The sequence below is a fragment of the Portunus trituberculatus genome, chromosome 24, assembly GCF_017591435.1.
Source record: "Portunus trituberculatus isolate SZX2019 chromosome 24, ASM1759143v1, whole genome shotgun sequence".
In the NCBI taxonomy this organism is placed as follows: Eukaryota; Metazoa; Arthropoda; class Malacostraca; order Decapoda; family Portunidae; genus Portunus; species Portunus trituberculatus.
The window spans coordinates 15,970,323-15,992,499 of NC_059278.1; the positions used below are offsets into that span (position 1 = coordinate 15,970,323).

At 41.8% G+C, this 22,177-nt stretch overlaps 1 protein-coding gene across 3 annotated transcripts; it reads right to left on the minus strand.

The window, feature by feature from the left end:
* Positions 1 to 5,911: 5,911 nt before the first annotated feature.
* On the minus strand, positions 5,912 to 19,489 carry LOC123508314. Of its 3 annotated transcripts, none has more exons than XR_006675914.1 (3): positions 19,280 to 19,358; positions 16,509 to 16,627; positions 5,912 to 6,199 (listed from the first exon to the last, which is right to left on the minus strand). XR_006675914.1 is itself a non-coding variant. In XM_045261918.1 (3 exons), exons 1-3 carry the CDS (start codon positions 19,406 to 19,408, stop codon positions 5,929 to 5,931), a joined length of 459 nt encoding a protein of 152 aa, XP_045117853.1. In that variant the 5' UTR covers positions 19,409 to 19,489; the 3' UTR covers positions 5,912 to 5,928. The 3 variants fall into 3 exon arrangements, 2 of the variants coding, with proteins under 2 accessions (XP_045117853.1, XP_045117854.1); XM_045261918.1 differs by having other exon boundaries at positions 5,912 to 6,215; positions 19,356 to 19,489; XM_045261919.1 differs by having other exon boundaries at positions 5,912 to 6,215; positions 19,280 to 19,352.
* Between the last annotated feature and the right edge of the window lie 2,688 nt (positions 19,490 to 22,177).

The window sequence follows — 22,177 nt, forward strand, 5'->3', positions numbered from 1 at the left end:
GCCAATGGCCACACCCGCCTCAATGCCCACTTACACAGGCTGCCCCTGGTGCCCTACCCAGCCTGACACCCCAGAACACCTGCTGCTGCACTGCCCTCGTCACCACTCACACCGTGTGGCCCTCCTCCACTCACTGTCTGCAATTCACCCTCACAGGCCAACACTGACTGACCTGGGTGGCTGCACAAATACCACTCAGGCTTTCAAGACACTCAACCTCACCAGGACCTTCCTACACAAAACAAATCAACTCCACCGCATAATTATAGCCTGACCACATCACCTCCGCATCCCGGACCTTTGGGGCACTAGTGGCTGTGACACAGCCTGCACGGCCCCAACAAACCCCCAAGAAGAAGATGACGACTTAATGTTAAAGTATCAAAAATATATAAATAGACAGTATACAATACATAACAAGAATACAAATACTTCAATAAATACATACAGATATTGCACACCTTATTGCCTTAATATCCTACAGTCTGGGGGCAAAATGAGGATATTCCCTGAGTATATCCCTGAGAGTGGTTGAGTCTAGGAGATGGTCAGTGAGGCTATACAAGTCATGTTGACCTTGTGGCCTGAATTTAGCAATGAGAGGACATTCCATGATATAGTGACGCAGAGTGTGTCCCCTTGGTGCAGAACACAGCACACACCAGGAGAACCACTGACTTCCCAAAAGTAATTGTAGCCTAATCTGAGCCTCATTGCCACCCTGTCGTGTGATGCAGTGTGTCTCCCATAGGTGTAAGCACAGCTCTGGGTGACATGGGCATCGTGAAAACTAGTGCCATTGCCCCTATAGCAACAAAGCTCCAACTGATCACTAATGCTATTATGTACAAAGTCCTTAATGCTACTCTTAACATAACCCAGAGTGTACTCAGTGCCAGGGTCCACTGTGTCATCTTGTAGGGTGTACTGAGCAAGGCGGTCTGTTTTTTCATTTAGCGGGATACCCACATGAGAGGGTATCCAGGTGAAATGGACCGTGGCACCAGCACCTTCTAGGGCGTGGATGAGATCAACACACTTATTAACTAAATCACAGTCCATGGGGGAGGTGGATTGAAGGGCATACAATGCAGCTGACTGTCAATAAAGAAATATACATTCTTATGGAGAGGCGCCACAATGTGAAGCGCCTCCAATACAGCATACAGTTCTGCTCTAGTGGAAGACATGTGTGCAGGGAGCGCCTGGAAACCTCAGTGTCAGTGTAGAGTAGTCACGGATGAACAGCCCACATCCAAACCTGTTGTCATTGACTGATCCATCACAATAAACATGAATAGCCTGAACGTGTGGGTACTTGGACAATCTAGTTATGAACATGTCTTGCAGCACATGAGGAAGCCAGTCCCTCTTGGGCAGATGCAATGAATGAATATCAACACTGACACGGTGAGGGTTCCAGGTAGGTTGTAGCGATGACATAACAACGTTAATACAAGCCTCGGCTATACCTACACTTGTCAGTGCTCTCAAGATCTTCCTGAGGTATGGTGTTGTAAGAGTGCGAGGATCGTGATACAGGGGGGGTCAGTGATTCCTTTAGAGAGTCAGAGCCCGTGCATAGCATCTGACTAACTGTGTGACAAGTAATTTCCTGTACCCTACACATAATACTCGGCAGGTGCAGGATCAGCTCTGAGGACTTCAATCCGCACAGTTCTGGGGCATCCCAAGATTATCCGCATGGCTTCATACTGAACAAGCTCCAGGGGACGGAGTTGGGTGGCGCTAAACTGTATTAAAATAGGGGTGGCATAATCAATAATGGACCGTATGACAGATATATAGAATATTCTTAGGACTGGAATGCCAGCCCTCAGGCTCCTGTTTGCTAGCAGCCGAAGTGGTGCTAGCCATGGCAGACAGAGGTCTCGAACATTGTGGACGGCTTGAAGAGACTTCCTGCATTAAATCATCTGCTTGCTCGAGCATGTTGACAAAGGAGGAGGTAGATTAATAGACACCTACCGAGACGATAATTTACTTCCAGCGAGGTTTAATAGCACTAGTTCTGTTTTAGACCAATTCTGGTCTGGATCAGTTCCGAGGGTGCTGTGAACCTAGTTTCCATTAAAGCTTGTGATCTCGCTGAACGTTTCCCTTTGTGGCTCACAACTCAAGGGGGCAGTCATAGCCTGTCCTCTAAAAACAACTTTTCTCCTTACAAAACTACATGCACTTACTACACACACTTCCTTCACTCAAAATTTTAAAAGATGGCGACTCTAATCCAGCCTCAGAGTCTAGGGAGGGGACCAGAAATGTCTCCAGGTCGGACTGCTCTTCAGGTTGTGACCCAAACTATGTCTTGACACCTCTCTCAACTTCTTCATTAACTTCAGGCAACACTCGTAGTCTTAGATCTAATTTTTCAATCAATAGAACACCGTATCTCTCCTCTACTAAACCTCGTCTTTTTCCTCACCGAAACACAGCTATCTAGGCAACTGACAGTAGCTCCTTTTCTGTTCCTTCCTACTTTCTCTATCCTCATTTTCGTTCCAAAGCTGGAATGTGCGTCTTTGTGCGCAACCACTTAATTACGCTCGTGCCCATGCTCTTGAATCTTTTGAGTTTTCCACCATCTGACTTTGACTCAGTAGTCATTCTTTAACTAAATTTATCTGTGCTGTCTATCTCTCCCCTAACTCCTCTTACTATAGTAAATTCCCTGACTATTTAACTTCCAAAGTGGAGCACATTCTGTCTCTCTATATATCCTTTTGCAGAGATCTCCATTCTTGGAGATTTTAATGTTCACCACCAGCTTTGGCTTTCATCTCCCATCACTGACCATCCTGGTGAACTAGCCCTCAAGTTTGCTATCCTCCATGACCTAGAAAAACTAGTGCAACATAGTCGTATTTCTGACCGACTTGGAGATACGCCCAGCAGTCTTGATCTTTTTCTTACCTCTAATCCTTCTGCTTATGCTGTTACCCCATCTTCTCTGTTGGGCTCCTCCCATTATAACCTAATATCTGTATCTTGTCCTATTGTAGAGCCGGGGACATTAGTATTAAATTAGTAATTATTAAAATTATAAATGTAACTACGACACACGTGGAATATCAGACAGTATTGGAGCCGTCATGTCACAGACAGACAAGCGTACAGACATACCGTTTTGAGAGAGAGAGAGAGAGAGAGAGAGAGAGAGAGAGAGAGAGAGAGAGAGAGAGAGAGAGAGAGAGAGAGAGAGAGAGAGAGAGAGAGAGATGGTAGTCATCTGTGAATTAAAGACACTTAATTTTACTGCTGAGTGATCAGAAAGTCTAAAGGCCACGTCACACGGTGCATCTTTTGTCGCAGGGTGTGTGGGCGGGTCTTGGTGGGTAATTCAAATTCGCGCGCCTTTGCCGCATCATGCGGTCACACGACGACTCGTTGTCCCGATGCGCGTCACGGCCGGCCAGTGTGGGATGGGTGACACCTGACATCCGCTCACCACTCACCTGAGACAATGCCACGCCCATGCACAAATGCTCTTTGGGCTATTGTGCTGGCTTGTGCTATCAAGAAGAAAAAGAAGAATAGAAGAATATGGACGAGACAATGGCTTCTTCAAAGACAAAATTTAGGCAGCTATCAGCAGATATTCAGATCACTAGCAATAGAAGGTGATGGAGCTTTAAAAAATTATTTGTGGCTGCTTGTGACTGTTTTTCACACTTTACTGAAAAAAAAAACAAGGCCCCTAATAGAAAGACAGGGCACAACAATGCGGGAAAGTGTTTCAGCAGGAGCCAGACTTGAAGCAACACTTCTGTTTCTAGCTACAGGCTGTTCATTCACCAGGCTACACTACCACACCAGAATATCAAGAACATCCCTCAACGTCATAATACTAGAGACCTGTCATTCTATCTACGATGTACTAAAGGATGACTACATGAAGGTAAATAAATAATTGAGATGACAATGTACACTATTTAGATTTTTTATCTATTTTTTTTTTTTTTTTCCTCTCCGGTACAACAGTAGACTATAATAATATGATGCATTGCAGATAAGAGTAGTATGGAAAAAAAATGTTACTAGGTAGGGTAGGTAGAAGGCACTGTCACTGTCATGATGAGGTGTTAATGTCGCGTCACCCTTTGACACTCGCTGCCTGAACCCCACACTGCCGTGAAGGCTCGTGGCGCGCAACTTTTAAACCATGCACCGCTTTCTGGTGTGTTGCGGGGACCGCCGGGGACAAACACACATGTTGTGTCACATCGTGTGACGGGGCCTTAACACGAATTTTTCACTCCAGTCGGTAGAGGGAGAAATGAACTGTTCAGAAAAATGTCTTTCATTAATGTAACTCTAGTAGTTATGTTAATCAAATAATTTTTAATTACATCCGTGCCAGTCCTATTGTGATGGCTGCCAATAATTTTGGGAGTGGTGGGAAACAGGGCAGCAAAGGGGAAAGTACTAGAGTCCTTGCTCTCATACTCGGGCTAGCTTCGGCCTTCATTCCCAACAGATAGCGGCGAATACCCTCTCTCTGTGCTTTGATAATCAATCCACTTGTGTGTGTGTGTGTGTGTGTGTGTGTGGATAGGATATATTTTTTATGATAATAGAGAAATGTGAAGTTATTTTGTTGGCAGCGGTGTTGGGTAAAGCGAAGGGGAGGACTGTCACCAACCATGGTACGTCCTTTCCCCCACCTTCAACAATGTAACGAGGCCCCCAAAGACAAGGTTGAATGAGTTTGCTTGAGAAAGTGACACCATTTGGTACATTTCTCTCCATAAATAGTGCATTGCGGCCTTAAAGACATGTTAAGTGAATTTTCTTGTGGGACTATATGAAGGGATCGAGTCGTGCGTGTCAGCACAAAAATGTCACAGATGAACAGTTAAAAGCACGGTCTAGATATATATATATCTAGACCGCGGTTAAAAGTACATTAATTTGGAGGGAAGTAGTGAATCCTAGTATGTAATAATTTTTCTAGTGTTTACCTTGTGGTGAGTGATATACCCTCTTCCGGTGAACCGGGCTGTAAGTCGACATGATTGTGGGGAGAAAGTTTACTTGATATTATTTCATTAATTTGTGTATTTATGTATTTTTTCCAATTAAATTTATTGAAACATATTGGTGAACCTGTATTCTTGTAACAACCATTCAAAATTAAACCAGTGCTTTTAAAACTAGCTACAGCTACCATTTTGTTAAAAATAAAGCTTCAAAATTTATTTTAAAGTTTCATAATTGTTTTTTTCTTTAAAACCCCTGCATTACACAATTCCTCAAATCCCTCCTCAGGATTCCCCAAAACAGAGGTGCCTCTGCCAGTTTGGGGAACCTGAGGAGGTAATATGTTGATTTTCCATGGAATGATTACTGTTTCCATGTCAGAGAGCCATCTCTGTGCTGAACGCATAACAGAGGTGATAGTGTCTGGCATGGAAACATACATTCCTCACTCTTTTTCTTAACCTAAACCTTTTAAACCTTGGTTTAACACTGCCTCTTCACGTGCTATACATGATAGAGAGGTTGCCCACAAAAGGTACTTCAGCCTTCCATCTCCATGCACTTTTATATTTCTACCTGGAATCATGCCAAGAGCATGATTCACACTTTATAAAAAGATGTATCACTTAATACAAAAAGTTTTTATATGAATATTGTTATGAACTGCTGCCCACACAGCACAGCAGGGCCACCCACACCTGCATCCACTGGGCAAGGCAGGGCACCCAAAGGTCCTTACTTCAGCTTCCAACGCCACAACCATAAACCACTTACTCTCATTGACGACCAGGACAGGACAATGTGCAGGATGTGGGGCGGCACCGGGATAAGTTGACAAGGGTCCATAGCTAGCAAGGGATGCGAGGCACACAACTCACAGACAGGCAGGACTGGCAGGAAACACGTAGTACAGCTTCATACGTTTACTTAGTAGTAACAATACATCAGCAACTGACTCCTTCCTTCACAGCAGGCAGGCACAGGATCACCAGAGGACCAGACCGTCCTCCGAATGAATAGGAGAGCTGGGTAGACGCCGAGAGTGGTGACCGGGCAATAGCAGGTAACAGGCCCAGAGGGGTAGTTCTCCGGTCTTGTGGGAGGCTTACCGGCCTTCGGAATCATCCTTGTCTCGGCCTGCTTGAACCCGTTGGGGAAGTAACCAGCGGACAGTGCTGCATTGAAGATATCCCGCAGTCTGGAAAAGGCAGAATCTGAGTCGAGATAAGACAGTCTAAGGGAGAAGTACCAGTAAGATGGGCAGGATCGGCGTTGTCATAGGGGTAGGTCCTTTGCATGGAGGCGGCCATGTAATCCAGCACCTGGTCGTTGTCATCAAAGTCGTCGTCATAGTCTTCTCTGTAGATGCAGTCCCATATGGACGTGAATAGTTGTTCTTTGTCGGCGTTCGTAAACTTCTTGTCTCCTGCGTGGTCTAGTAGGTAGCTGTCTGGTCCTGAAGTCTTCCCGGAGAGACGCTTTAGCTCCCGCCAAAACTTCCTCGGGTCCCGGTAGTTGGCAGCTAGGCCAGCCAACTTCCTTCCCCAGTGCTCTCTAGTCTCAGTCTGTCATACGTCCTGCAGTGCAACCTTTAGCTGGTTGTACCGCCTGAAATCGTCACGGTTCCATCCTCTCAGCATTGCTCTGTCTCGCAGTGCTCGAAACTGAATTCTGAGCAGCTGCGTAGCCCGAGAAGGCTGAGGGGCGGACCTAAGTTTGTATGTCGTTTGTGGTATGTGTCAGACCGCAGTTGTCCTGACAGTGGTCATCCACGTCTCCAGTGCGTCGTCTATTTCCTCTAGGGAACCGTAAGAGATTTCTGGAAGGTTCATCATCCGTAAGGCGTCGTCCGCTTTGAAAGCGTCCCAGTCGGTCCTGTTGTACTTAAATGCCTGTGGAATAGGGGTAAGAAGAGGAGCTGTGGAAATGTCAAGGATAATAGGAACATGGTCGCTAGTCGTCATAGGTCCTGGTGACGGGGAGTAATGGAGAAAGTTGGCTCTATTGGTCAGGGCGATGTCAGGTGATGACGAAGTATGGTGGCTGAAAAAGGTTGGGAAACGAGGTCCGATGTGGCAAGCAGTCTGTCGGCGAAAGTAGTCTACTATATCTCTCTCTACCTGGTTGGTGGAGGTGTACCCCAGATAGGGGTGTCGTGCATTTAAATCTCCTACTAAGAAGACTGGTGTCTGTCTGCGTAGAAAACGAAGGAAGTCTGGGTGTGGTAAGTAAGGTCGTTGGGGGGGGAGGTAGCTAGTGGCTATAAGGATAGGTCCATCTGGTGTGTCTGTCTCTACTGCTAGAGTCTCGGATAAAAAGTCATCCTCGACTCTGTGGTGAAGTCGGCTCTTTACAGCAATGGCTACCCCGTCATTGGGAGTGTTGCTGATTTTTTTTGCAACACTGTGATTGGCTCGCCTCTGGGCCAATCACTGCTACTTTGTCCACCTGCCTGGCCATCATTTCCAGTCCCCCACTTCCTTTCTCTCTTACAATACCCTCTCACTCTATCTTCACTACTCAAGTAGTTGCCACCACCCTATGCCATTGCAACAATATTTTTCTCTGCTGATAAATTTCAACCTATGGTGCATGTCTTTCACTCAGTGACTTGGTGCATGGCCAGGCATCAAGAAAGTACGTGCATTGTTTAGCTTTACTTTTTTTTTCAGAATAAACTCCTTCACAGGCAAAAATTGACGATTGCAAGACAGCTATGGCTGACTGCTTGACCTCGAACCCTCATCTCCCCTCCATCACGCGTGTAATCTTCCCCTCTGAGACCCTCGCCTCATCCAACGCCTCACTGCCATGCTTCTTCATCTCTCTGTATATATCATAAGACTGCTATGATCTTTTCAAACTTTCTTTTTTCACTACCTTCATCATCACAACTATACATCATGTAACTCTCACAATAACACCATTACAAAAGATTGTTTTGAGACAAAGGTATAAAGCTGGACAACATTGTAATAATTACTTCACAGTATCATGATCTCACTTCAACACACTAATAATGACTCAGAGTTCAGTCGTTGCCACAATGTTGCTGATGGCTCCTTCCGAACCCTCATGTACAAGTGAATGATATTTTCTCGAGAAGGGGGCAATCTGATGTATTATTCCAGTCACCATTGAATAAATAATCATGTGTGAAAATTTCATGTCAATCAGATGAATACAAATAGCAAAACAAGGACGAAATTATGATAAATTTTTAGGAGCGATTGACTTTTTTCATACCAAAAATTTTCACAAAATTGCAAGAAGTCTGATTGGCTTTTATTTTTATAATTCTAAACTACAACTAAAATGCAATTTTTTGGGGTTGGAATTAGATTTTTTATGTCAACAGAAAATGCGATAAAAAAAAAAAAAAAAAAAAAAAAAAAAAGGCAAGCAGTTCAACCAGACTAGTCCCTGGGTTGGTTAGAGCCTGACATCGTGAAATCCGACTTATTGGCATCTGAGTTATCGAGGTTCAATAATATACAGGAAGCATACAAATGACATTGGACAAGTATAGAACTCTCAGATAAAGCAAGACTATGAGAAGGAAGCAGAGGAGTTGAGAACATTGATAGATATGCAAAAGCAGAACACATGGGAGAGTAAGGGAAAGGATGGGTGAGGTAGTTGGAAACAACCAGGACTATGGGATAGCATGTGGTGCACAGAATAGAGAATACTTAGAGATGACACTACAAGTAAAAAGAGGAATTACATATATAGAAAATGAAATAGTAAGACAAGATAAAGAAGTAAAATATCTGAAGAAAATGAAAAGTAGAAAATTCCCTAGGCCTTATGAGATAAAACCATAATTCTTAAAATTGTTTTTAGAGAGCAAAGTTTTGTTAGGCATTTTATTTGAGGCAATGAAACAAGTACTAGAAGCAGGAAAGGCACCAGATAGATGGAGAGTTTCAAACACAGTTATGATACCAAGAGTGAATTAAGACCTATAGTGTTGGCAAATGTAAGATACAAATTGTTACTGTCTGTAATAAGAAAGCCTAAAAGAGCAAATATAGAGGAATAAATGGTGAATAGACACTTAAGCAGGATTTACAGCTGGCAGGAGGGTTGAGAACAGTTTGTTTATACTAAAGACTGTATAGAAAAAAACATGAAAAAAAAAAAAAAAAAAAAAAAAAACACTTTTGACAGTATTAAGAGGGGCAAGACGATTAAAACACTTGGAGATTATAACATAAATCCACAAATTGTAATAGAAACAGTTTCAAACATATACATAGGAGACAAGATTACGGTAAAAATGGGAGAGGAGGAGAAATTGGAGATGATGGTTACTACTGGGGTCAGGCATCAATTGCAATATTCAAGTTAACAACATACAAAATAATGAAAAAAAAAAAAAAAAAAAAAAAAATAATAAAAGAAATGGATAGAAGATATAAAGATGAGAATTTCAAGATAATTTCACTTTTCTTTGCTGATGATGGCATACTCTTAGCCTAGAAACTGAGGATGCAGAGAGGGTGATACTAGCCACAATGCAAAATTAGTAAGGAGAGTACCTTAGAAATTAATAGAGAAAAGAGTGGGACATTAATATTCAATATGAAAGAAAAACCTCTAGAAATTGCAGGTATCCAAGTTAGCAAGGAGATCAGATATTTAGGAATAATCATAAACAATACAAAGAACTGCTTCAAAATTCAGTTGTAATTTATGATTGAAAAGGCAAAGAAAGCTAGGAAACTTAACTTATTCAATTGCAGTGTAGCAAAAAGCTGCTTAAAACTATTAATTGGATTTTTTTTGGAAGAGTGTGGCCCTCCTTGCAGTGTTGCATGGGTCTAATTTAATAGATTTAACACAGGAAAAAAAAAAAAAAAAAAAAAATAGTGAGAGTTGTCATATGCTGAGTTCACCTAGGTAAGTACACCAAGTGGAGCTTAGGGGAGAAATAAGAATTTCTAGTATTAAGGCAAGAATAATGGAAGGGAAGTTAAAATACTTACAATACTAAGAGAGGAAGGTAACTGTTTGTTGGGAAGGGTAGTGGAAGAGATGAGGACAGGGAAAAGAATGAGGTATTACTGGATAGAAAACTGGTCAGAATTAGAGGAAAGGACATAACAAATAAGTAAATGAAAAAAAAAGTTAAACAGTGGGATGCAGAATCAATGGAAGCAACAAATGGAAGAAAAGACAAGTTTGAAATCATATAGGAAGTGTAGAACAGAGAAAGGGGGACAGGATATTTTTTTTTTTTTATGTAAGAGAGAGGGCCAGCCAAGGGGAACAAAAAAAAAAAAAAAAAAAGGCCCACTTGAGTGCTGGTTCTCTAGAAGATAAGTAAAAGGTTAGCAAAAATTAGGGAGCAAATGTCTTGATACCTCCCTCTTAAAAGAAGTTGTCGTAGGAAGGTGGAAATGCAAAAGCAGGTCAGGAGTTCCAGAGTTTACCAGTGAAAGGTACGAATGACTGAGAGTACTGGTTAACTCTTATGTTAGGAAGTTGGACAGAATAAGGATGAGAGAAAGAAGAAAGCTTTGTGCAGCGAGGCCGCAGGAGGAGGGGAGGCATGCAGTTAGCAAGAACAGTAGAAAAGTTAGCATGAAAACAGCAATAAAAGATAGAAAGAGATGCAACATTATGGCAGTGAGAAAGAGGTTGAAGACAGTCAGTCAGAGAAGGGAAGTTGATGAAATGAAAAGCTTTTGATTCTACACTATCTAGTAAAACTGTGTGAGTGGAACACCCCTAAACATGCGAAGAGTACTTCATACAAGGGCAGATAAGGCCCTTGTACAGAGTTAGCAGTTGGAAGGGCGAGAAAACTGGCGGAGATGCCTCACAACGCCTGATTTCATAGATGCTGTTTTAGCAAATGATGAGATGTGCAGTTTCCAGTTAAGATAATGAGTAAAGGGGAAACTGAGGATATTCATTGTGGAAGAGGGAGACAGTTGAATGTCATTGAAGAAGAGGGGATAGTTGTGTGGAAGGTTGTGTCGAGTGGATAGATGGAGGAATTGAATTTTTAAGGCATTGAAAACTAATAGATTTTCTCTGCCCCAAACGGAAATCTTAGAAAAATCAGAAGGCAGGCATTCTGTGGCATCCCTGCGTGATCTGTTGACTTCCTGATGGGCTGGTTACATCTGAAAGGACGTGGAAAGATATAGGGTGGTATCATCAGCGTAGGAGTGGATAGGGCAAGAAAAAAGTTTGGCTAAGAAGGCCATTAATGAATAATAGAAAGTGAGTGGGTGACAAGACAGAACCCAGAGGAACACCACTGTTAATAGATTTAGGAGAAGAACAGTGGCCGTCTACCACAGCTGCAATAGAATGGTCTGAAAGGAAACTTCAGATAAAGTTGCAGAGAGAAGGATAGAGACTGTAGGAAGGCAGTTTTGAAATCAAAGCTTTTTGCCAGACTCTATAAAAAGCTTTTGATATGTCTAACATGACAGCAAAAGAGTTTCACTGAAATCTCTAAAAGAGGATGACCAAGACTCGGTAAGGAAAGCCAGAAGATTACCAGTAGAGTGACCATGATGGAAGCCATACTGGTGATCAGATAGAAGATTGTGAAGTGAAAGATGTTTAAGAATCTTCCTATTGAGGATAGATTAAAAAACTTTGGACAAGCAAGAGATTAAAGCTATAGAACAGTAGTTTGAGGGATTAGAACTGTCACCCTTTTAGGAACAGAATGAATGTAGGCAAACTTCCAGCAAGAAGGAAAAGTAGAGGTTGATAGAGAAAGTTGAAAGAGTTTGGTCAGGAAAGGTACAAGCATGGAAGCACAGTTTTTGAGAACAATAGGAGGGACCCCATCAGGTCCATAAGCCTTTGAAGGGTTTAGGCCAGCAAGGGCATGGAAAACATCATTCCAAAGAATTTTGATTGAATACATGAAATGCTCATTGGGAGCAGGAGAGGGGGGAACAAGCCCAGAATCATCCAAGGTGGAGTTGTTAAGAAAGGTTTGAGAGAAGAGTTCAGCTTTAGAGACAGAAGAGACAGCAGTAGTGCCATCAGGATGAAATAAAAGAGGGAAAGATGAACAATAGAAGTTATTGGAGATGTTTTTGGCTAGATGCCAGAGGTCTCGAGGGGAGTTTGAAAGATTTTGACATTCTGTATTGATGAAGGAGTGTTTGGCAAGTTGAAGAACAGACTTGGCATGATTCTGGGCAGAAATATAAAGTGCATGAGATTCAGAAGATGGAAGGCTCAAGTACCTTTAGTGGGCAACCTCTCTATCATGTATAGCACGAGAAGAGGCTATGTTCAACCAAGGTTTAGAAAGTTTTAGGTTGAGAGAAAGAATGAGGAATGTTCACCTACATGCCAAACACTATCACCTCTGTTATGCATTCAACATTCAGAGATGGCTCTCTCTGACATGGAAACATTAATCATTCAGGAAAATCAGCATAATACCTCCTCAGGTCCCCCAACTGGTAGACTGGAGAAACAGGACAAGATACAGAAATGAGATTGTGATTGGAGGTGTATGGTAACAGAGAAGCATCAGTAATCCTATTTAGATGCAGAACAAACAATTTAAATCTGGAGGACAAGAAAAGATTTTGAAATGAAGGCATGTAGGTAGGAGAAGCAAGTAGCTGACGCAAAAAGTCCGGCAACAACAACCAAGTGATGGTGGTGGTGGTGTTGCAAGTCTTGTCAATGGGCTTACATCATTGGGACAGTGACTGATTTTGTGGCTTATTGTGCTTTGTTTGATGGATTTTTTTTGTTTATTTTATGTTTGTTATTTTCTTGTTTGTTGATATTTATCTATTTTTTTCTTACATTCTATGGTTTGGTTTTCATTGCTTGTTTACTATAACTTACTTAAGCTAATACTATCACACCTGAACTTACCACAGGAGTGTATCAGTTCATTTTGACATCCAATTACCTAATTTACTTAATTATATCTAACTTTATCATATTTTGCTTTACTTAATACTGTTACTTTACCTAATGTTACCTAACCTAACTCAACCTTACCTTACCACACCTTACTTTGCTTTACTTCACATAAGGAAAAATAGAAATGAGGAAGAGAGGAGAAGATATAAGGAATTGTTGGAAGAGGCGAAAAGGAAAAATGATGAACGGTCTGAAGAGGAAAAAGAAAAGTTTTTTTGGAGAGTTATAGGAGAGAGTCAGAAAGTGGTATGTGGAGAGAAGGAATGCGGAGGAACCCCTAGAGGGAGTAGTGGGTGGACCGTAATGTATACTAATATAGATGGGATACTGTCAAGTAGATTGGAATTGCAAGACTATATGATGGTGGAGAAGCCTGATATAGTGTGTTTGACTGAGACAAAATTACATGAAAAAACAAAGGTAAATTTGGATAATAAATATAATATATGAAGAAAGGATAGAGAGGGTAAAGGTGGAGGAGGAGTTATGATTATGACGAAGGAGATAAATGTGGATAAGGTTTGGTATGGGAAGAACAATGCAGAAGTGATAAGCATAAGGTTAAAAAGTGATGGAAAAGAATTAATAATCATGGTGACCTATGTACCTCCTAAAACAAATTCTTGGACATTAAGGAATACGACAATATGATCAAGGATACTTTACAGAGTTTGGAAAGTGTATTAACTGGAAAAAGAAAGGTGATACTAGTAGGAGATTTTAATTGTAAGGAGGTGGATTGGGAAAATCTAGTAAGTGGTGTTGGAGAGGAAGCATGGGGAGAGAGATTCCTTAATCTAATGATGGAAAATATGATGGAACAGAGGGTGAAAGAAAATACTAGATATAGAGGAGATGATGAACCAACTAGACTGGATTTGGTGTTAACACGAGAAGTGTACCTATGTGGGGATATACAATACAAATGTCCATTGGGGAAGAGTGATCATGTGGTTATGGAAATGCAGATGGCAATAACACAGCGAAGGAAAGATGAGACATACAGGAGTGGTAGATTGAATTATAGAAAGATGGACACAGAAAGTTTGAAAAATTATTTCAGAACATTAGATTGGGAGGAGATGTTACAAATTAGAGAAGTGCAAAAAAATATGAGATTTTTATGAAATATTATAAAGAAGGAGTTATGAAATTTGTACCAAAGTATAAACCGAGAGAGGAAGGAAGAAAGGATTGGTTTAATGCAACTTGTGTTAAGGCTAAAGAAAAGAGATGTGGCTTGGAAAAGATGGAAAAGAGCAGGAATATACTAAATAAGGAGAATTATAGAGTGGCGAGAAATGAGTATGTGAGGGTAAGGAGGGAGGAAGAAAGAAAATTTGAAAAAGATATTGTAGACAAGAGTAAGGAACATCCAAAATTGTTTTACAGGTTCATAAATGGTAAACTTAAAAAGAGAGAGTCCATTGAAAGATTAAAAGGAGAGCAAGGGATAGTAGATGACCCTAAGAATATAGGAATTGCTAAATAATAGGTTTCAACAAGTATTTACTAAAGAAACAATGTTTGTAAAGCCTCAGAATGTAGAAGGAAATGTGCACATGGATGACATTAAGATACCTAAAAAGGAGTTATATAAAATGTTGGAGGAACTTAAAGATGATAAAGCGATGGGACCAGATGAAGTTTCAGGAAAATTATTGAAGGAATGTAGAGAAGAATTGATTGATCCATTATATGATATTATAAGGTGCTCATTAGAAACAGGGAAGTACCAGTAGAGTGGAAAAGAGCTGAAGTGGTGCCCATTTATAAGGGAGGCAGTAAGGAAGAGCCTCTTAACTATAGACCTGTGTCTTTAACAAGTGTGGTCGGTAAGATTTGTGAGAGGGTGATAAAGAAATATTGGATACGGTTCCTGGAGGATCATAAGTTATTATCGGATCATCAATTTGGCTTTAGGAAAGGGAGGTCATGTGTAACAAATCTACTGAGCTTTTATTCAAGAGTGGTTGACAAAATACAAGAGAGAGAGGATGGATGGACTGTGTATATTTGGATTTAAAAAAGCTTTTGACAAGGTACCTCACATGAGACTGCTATGGAAATTAGAGATTTATGGAGGACTGAAGGAAAAGTGTTAAAGTGGATGGAAAACTACTTGAGATGGAGGGAGATGAGAACGGTAATAAGGGATGCAAAGTCGGACTGGTTGGTGGTGGAGAGTGGAGTCCCACAAGGTTCAGTGCTGGCACCAATACTTTTCCTTGTCTATATTAATGATATGCCAGAGGAGTAAACAGTTATATTAATTTGTTTGCGGATGATGCAAAGTTGTGTAGGTGTGTGAAGAGTGAAGAAGATTGTGAAATTTTACAGGCAGATCTGGATAAGATTTGGGAGTGGAGCAAGAGGTGGGAGAATGGAATTTAATCTGAGCAAAAGTCATGTGATGGAGATGGGGAAGAGTGGAAGACGGCCAAGAGGGTCATATAAGATGGGTGAAGGAGTAGTGTTGAAAAAGGTGGAAAAGGAAAAGGATTTGGGAGTGATAATACAAGACCATGGGCAGTTTGAGGCTCATATTGACAAGATGTTTGGAGAAACATATAATTTGATTAGAAATATTGGATTAGCCTTTCATTATATGGATAAAGATATGATGAAGAAATTAATTAGTACAGTAATTAGACCAAGATTGGAATATGCTGGAGTGGTTTGGTCCCCTTATAAAAAGAAGCATATAAGGAAGTTGGAGAGATTGCAGAGAATGGCAACAAAAATGGTTCCGGAATTGGCAGAAATGACCTATGAGGAGAGATTAAAAGAAATGAATTTGCTTACCTTGGAACAAAGAAGAGAAAGAGGAGATTTAATACAGGTTTATAAACTGTTGAACGGACTGGATGAAGTGGATAATGAGCAAATGATGTTGAGAGAGGAAAATTTAAATAGAACTACGAGATCGCATAGTAAAAAGATAGCCAAGGGAATATGCTTGAAGGATGTGAAGAAATATAGTTTCCCACAAAGATGTGTGGAGGTGTGGAATAGTTTGAGTGAGGAGGTGGTGTCAGCGAGGAGTGTGCATAGTTTTAAAGGAAAGTTGGATGTGTGTAGATATGGAGACGGGGCCACATGAGTATGATACCCAGGCCCTGTAAAATTACAACTAGGTGAATACACGCACAAATCAAGGCTGCTTTACACCTTCCCTTTAATCCAGCGCAGGTGACTCAGGTTTAGTTACTGTGGCTCGTTTAGTTGGAGTGATATTGACTTTCTGACACATGGCCTCCTTACCCTGACCTTCCCGCCACTTCCCCAGCCCTCCTCATTCCACCCAAAGATTCCCCCAGTTCCCTCATTCTTCTCAATAAACGCTGCAGCCTCTCTCATTCATCCGGTGATACTCAAAGCCGATAGTAGTGCTGCATAACACCTTGGGGGGGGGGAGTGTTTGCCTGGAAAAGGTGAAGAGAAGGAGCAGAGGATGAAGGATGGAGAGAGAGAAGCGTGATGAAAAGTGTAATAAGGAATGATGATGATAAAGTGTAAAATAACATGTTGTACTGTTGTAATGTACTCTCTCTCTCTCTCTCTGTCATACCTGAGCTCACCTTCAACACGGATGCAGTCAAACATTTGTCCTGGTAACCAGCTGCCCAAAATGCCAGTACAGGTGGTGCTCTGTTCTGGCTGTGTTGTGTCTCCATGCATGAAGTGCCCCCTGTGGCACCTGGGATGGTGAGGGTCAGAGAAATGCAGGTGAGTATCTTTCTTTAATGTAAGAAGGGAAAGCTGTCCAAGGGTAATAAAGAGTTAAAAAAAATCTGTTTAGTTGCCAGTTACGAGTAAGTAACCAACTAACCAAAAGGAAAGGGATAAATGTCTTGAAACCTCCCTCTGAAATGAAGTTTAGGTCAGTGGAAAATAAAAATACAGAAGCACACAGGAAATTCCAATAAAAATACAAAAGCACACAGGAAATTCCAGAGTTTACCAGAGAAAGGTATAAATGATTGAGAGTACTGGTTAAGTCATGCATTAAGGCAGATTCACATGTACAAATATGCAACTGAATTTGCAAGTCAATAGAGTTTACCACTAAATATCAGGGCCTAGTGACTGGATAAACCAATCGCAAAACAAGACCAACGTGTTTGTCTTACTCAGTCGATTTGCAACTTTATTTACGTTGTGTTACAGAGTAAACTTCAAAAATGTTGTGTAGATGTAGAGAAGATGTTAGAGTTGGTAAGGGAAAAGGAACACACATGCACAGAAATGAGTTCTACAGTAAAAAAATAAAATAAAATAAAAGAACTTCCGCAAAATCGTTGTTTGACGAAATAGCTGCCACTCTCCAAGAACTGTGTCCCTCAATGCAGGGTGTTGTTGGCGAAGATTGAAGATTTGTCAGGATATAATTTGATCGCAATTGTGCATAATCTTCTTAAGATTAGTGCGTGGTAGACACTCCTTTCTTTCCTTCTACTTAGGCAGGGACGTTTCCACAGGCATTTTCTTTTCTATTGACTCTTCCAGTATCCAAATTGAAAAGAAGAGCAACCACCGCTTCAGCATCATCACTGGAGGAAGACATCTTGGCAAGTAGCTGTTTGTTTACATTCACTTCCCGCCAAGGTGTCAATTGGTCGATACTTTCCAGTCGCTACTAGTGACGTTTTCCGACTTAAGTCGTAAACTGGCACGTGTGAACCCGCCTTTAGTCATATATATAGTGGATATAGAATATACATTGAGATTTTACCTTACGGAGGGAAAGGAGGCCTTTTAGCCCCATGGTTACTATGTCGTATCATCCTCCATGAAAATCTTATTGGAAACGTATTTTGATGTGTTAATGATACAGTTTCAATTTGATGTTGATACCTATTGAAGAAAATGAAAAAATAAATAAATAAAAAAATAAATAAATAAAACCTATGCAATTTGATACTTCTACCTTTTCTCTTACAACACAACTACAAGTTCTTCCAATGGTTTCTAATGAAGTTAAGGTTTTGTAATGTATAAGGGATAGAATAGCATCTGGTAATGAAGGGCCTTGGATGTGGCACTCAGGCAGTCTCCCAGAGTGGACACCCTTCCTAACCTCTTGACATTCACCAAGATTTAGGATTCGAACCCACTGGTCACTGCATTTGTGTTATCACTGTACAACAGCTGCCCACAAACCCAAGAGCGATGAATGAACCAAAGAATCGAGGGAGGAATGAGTGGGAATTATTGTAACAGCAGTAAAGGAAGTTCATGTGGTAGTAAAAGGAACTTCCAAACTGTTCTTATAGTTTACTTTCGATTAATGCAAGGGTTGCATTCCTGAAGACATGATTGTGTTATTCAAAATCCCGTTCTTCTTCTTCTTATGATCCCGTTTAAGTAGATATCTAGATAAACATATATGAATTATACATTGAAAGCAGCACACAAGCTAAAGGGGGTCACAAGAAGAAGAAGCGGCAGCCAATTCTTCTGTGATTCCTTTTAGCTTGTGTGTTTCTGCCCTTTTATTGCTTGCTATAATGGATATCATATCTTTGTATTCATATACCTTGACTTAGTGGCAGTGAGTGATAGTTCAGAGACCAGAAGCACAGTGGGTGTACATGATGTCATCCAGTCGAGTTAACTAGCGTTATAACAAATAAATCAAGTTATCTAGGTAATCAAATCTCCTGAAACATCAAGTCTCCTTAAATCAAAATCACGTTATTCAAACTCCTGTTAATTAAGCGTTGGAAGGGAAAATTGGCGGTTACGAAACTAATAAAGAATGTTGCAGAAAGAGGAGGAAGGCAAAGAAGGAGTTAAAAGGAAAGAGGACAGAGAAGGAAAAAAATGAAGATAATTACAAGAGAATGAAGAAGTGGGGAAAAAGGACAAATAAAACAAGACTATGGACAAAAGAAGGAAGACGAAGAAAGTAAAAAAGAATGAGGACAGACACGAGTAGGAAAAGAAGGAGGAGTACAAGAAAATGAAGAAGTGGGGAAAGAGGACAAATAAAACAAGGATATGGACAAGGAGGCCGAAGAAGAGGATAAAGACGTGGATGAAGAGGAAAAGAACGAGAACAGAAACAAAGAAGAGGATGACAAAGATAAGGAGAATGTAAATAATGACGAGGACGAAAAGAACAGACTATGATGACAAGGAAGAGAAAAACATAAAGATGACGAAGACAAGAAAGAAAGAGGGCAGGGATAAGGAAAATGAAGGGAACAAGGATGAGAGTGGCAAGATCCACTACACAACAGGGGAAACACAAGACCCTTTAATAACCAAAGATACAAAACAAATTCTTCTACATTACAAGGGAGAAAGTACATGTTAAAGTAAAAGGATAAAGTCAATAGGATTTTACCTGCCAATCATATAACCCAAGAGGCGGGGCTTAAGTTTCAGGGGAGCGTGAGTGACCTTAGTAGGAACGCACTTACTTGTAGGCGATGGTGGTGAAGTCTTTGGTTTCATTATCCCAAACTCGTGTCATGTTGGCAGCGAGGGGTGGTGGCTCATTCCAGCAGCCTGCCCAACGTACGCACAAGAGAGAGAGAGAGAGAGAGAGAGAGAGAGAGAGAGAGAGAGAGAAAGGCGAGGAACACAAGACGTTGAGCTTGGATTGTCGCGAGGTACATACAATGTTTTCGCTTACCGTATGAAAAATTGTATTGCTTCGATTATATTTTTAAATTTTTTTACATGTGCAGCCGTTATGCACAACTAACAACTGCAAATCGACCACTGCAAGACTCACAGGAGCGGAGAATGGAAGGCTTGGCTAGTAAATGCTTGGATGAAAACTTGATACAATAATTTCAGGATCAATAAGCTGAAAAGCCATCGAATTTATTATACAGGTGTGACCATGCATTGAATAACGAAAAATTCATGAATGGAAAAAGATAATGCTGTGTTAGATGCCTCCAACACTGGGAGATAGCTCTCACTATGTCTTGAAATGCCAAAAAGACCAATCGCTTGCATAAAGTCTCGGTCACGAGTGAAACTTTCACAACCCCAGCGCTTGCAGTTATTGTTCTCATTGTTCTGTCCCATAAAGTGAGGGAGAAGGAAGAGGAGGAAAAGAGGAATAACGTGGAGGATAAATAACGTTGGGAAGGAGATACAAGATAACGATGAAGCCTGCCGGGGAAATATGAATGAGGAGACGAACAAAGATAAGAGGGAAATAAGAAATATGATATTGAAACGTGCTGCCAAACTTGAATGGGGAAATTCGGAATGGTGTGGAAATGCAAGTGGTGTGGTGTGGTGTGGTGTGGTGTGGTAAGGTGTGGTGTGATGTGTTGTGTTGTGTTGTGTTGTGGTGTGGTGTGGTACATAGTGAGGTGAGATGAGGTGAGGTGAGGTGAGGTGAGGTGAGGTGAAGTGAGGTGAGGAGGTGAAGTGAGGTGATGTGAGGTGAGATGAGGTGAGGTGTGGTGTGGTGAGGTGAGGTGAGGTGAGGTGAGGTGAGGTGAGGTGTGGTGTGGTGTGGTGAGGTGAGGTGAGGTGAGGTGAGGTGTGGTGTGGTAAAGTGTGGTTTAATGTGGTGTGGTGTAGAGTAGCGTGATGTAATTTGATTTGGTTTGGTTTGGTTCGATGTGGTGTGGTATGGTGTGGTGTAGCGCGGTGTGGTGGGATCCTGCAGGAACGGGGAGGCGTCACTTACCGAGGAGCAGCAGGAAGAGGCAGAGCAGGTGAGGGCCAGGAGGGAGAAGGAGGAGCTGTTGGCCGGACATGTCTGTACTGAGGAACTGTGACAAGAGGAATGAGATTTTAGCCATTTCACGGACACTCGTGGACCGTCAGTGCAGAAAGACCTCAGCCGCGCGCTCTCCACCCTGGTGGACTCTGTCCCCACACCGCCGCACGGGACTTAGTCTCTGCTGAGTGCCAGTTAGTGTCCACTTGATGGACTTAGTTTTTGGCGACTGTTTGTGGACTTAGTCTCTAGTGATGGGCGAACCGAGTACTTTCTGCAAACCGAGTATTTCGGTATTGATTACCCTGTGAAACCGAGTAAACCGAGTACGAAATGATTACTTTTCACTAACCTAACTTAACGTAAGGGAGAGAATCGTGTAAGAAAACTAATCTCTTGGTGTAGTTAGACTGAGGTTTTTAACTTCTTCTGTACAAGGTAGGCCGTATATCACGAGACCATGTTTCACTTGACTTTCAATGTTATTATAATATGAGAATGTGAATTAATGTGCATGCACTTATAGTTGACATTAGCAGATAATTTCTTTCTTGATATAACTAAAATAGAGAAAAATAATAGTATAATGGATATAGAATGCCAGAAGCTTATCATAGCGGGGCTCAGCGTCACGAGTCTCCACCCTCCCTGCCTCTACCTCCTTACTCCTCCTCCTCTCTTCTTCCTATAACTCCTTACCCCTCCTCCATCCACTTCCTTCTCATTTCTTTCTCTCCTTCCCTCTCCTCTCTCTCTCTCTCTTTCACTCCCCCCTTCCCTCCATCTACCTTTCCTAAAGGTCATGTCACATTACTTGACCCTGTTTTATTCCACTTCGACCAATAGAGTTGCCTCCTTTTCGCTCCTTCACTTTCCTTCCAATCTCCCCATTGATGAGAGAGAGAGAGAGAGAGAGAGAGAGAGAGAGAGAGAGAGAGAGAGAGAGATCATTTCCGTCACCCCCACCCTCCATCTCTCTCTCTTGTTTTTTTTTTTTTTATTATTGTGGGTAAGGTCTCTACCCGTCTTTATTTATTAGGCATCACAAGGTGTGAAGGCAGTTGCCCCCGCCTTGCCGCAGCCTGCTGTGACGTAGTACAACCTGTGTGTGTGTGTGTCAGGGAGACGGCTGGCTGATATGATGCTAACGCTGCCAACGGAAACTGCGAAACTAGCTAACAGTGGTGGGCAAGTTTCGGTACCAGTACCGGTAAAATTTTCCGTACCGGTAAATAGCCGAACAGTACTGAGCAAATTGTATACAGCGTGGAGGTGGTTCAAGGCTAGCGGTGATGGGTAAGAGTGAGTCATTCTCACTCTCGGTAACGCTCCACACTGGTACCGACTGGCTGCCCTGGCGCGTCGGCGCGCGTCTCGGCGCTCGGCGACCGCGTCTGTACGGTACGACTGAATGTGCCAGCATCATTTCCGGTACCGCTTGACGCTTGTACCGTCTAGCGTCTGTGCCGGGACTGCTGCTTCCTACCGCTAAGAATGAATAATGTGTCGGTACCACATGGCGGATCGGTGGCTGGGACGGGTGGCGGTCTGGCG

Excerpts from the sequence above, each read along its gene's own strand:
- LOC123508314 (XM_045261918.1), bottom strand. The coding sequence starts at position 19,408 with ATGACACGAGTTTGGGATAATGAAACCAAAGACTTCACCACCATCGCC. Across the intron at positions 16,628-19,355 it reads TTCACCACCATCGCCTACAA|GTGCCACAGGGGGCACTTCA; the intron begins GTAAGTGCGTTC and ends TCACCATCCCAG. Across the intron at positions 6,216-16,508 it reads TGACTGCATCCGTGTTGAAG|ATTCTGCCTTTTCCAGACTG; the intron begins GTGAGCTCAGGT and ends ATCTCGACTCAG.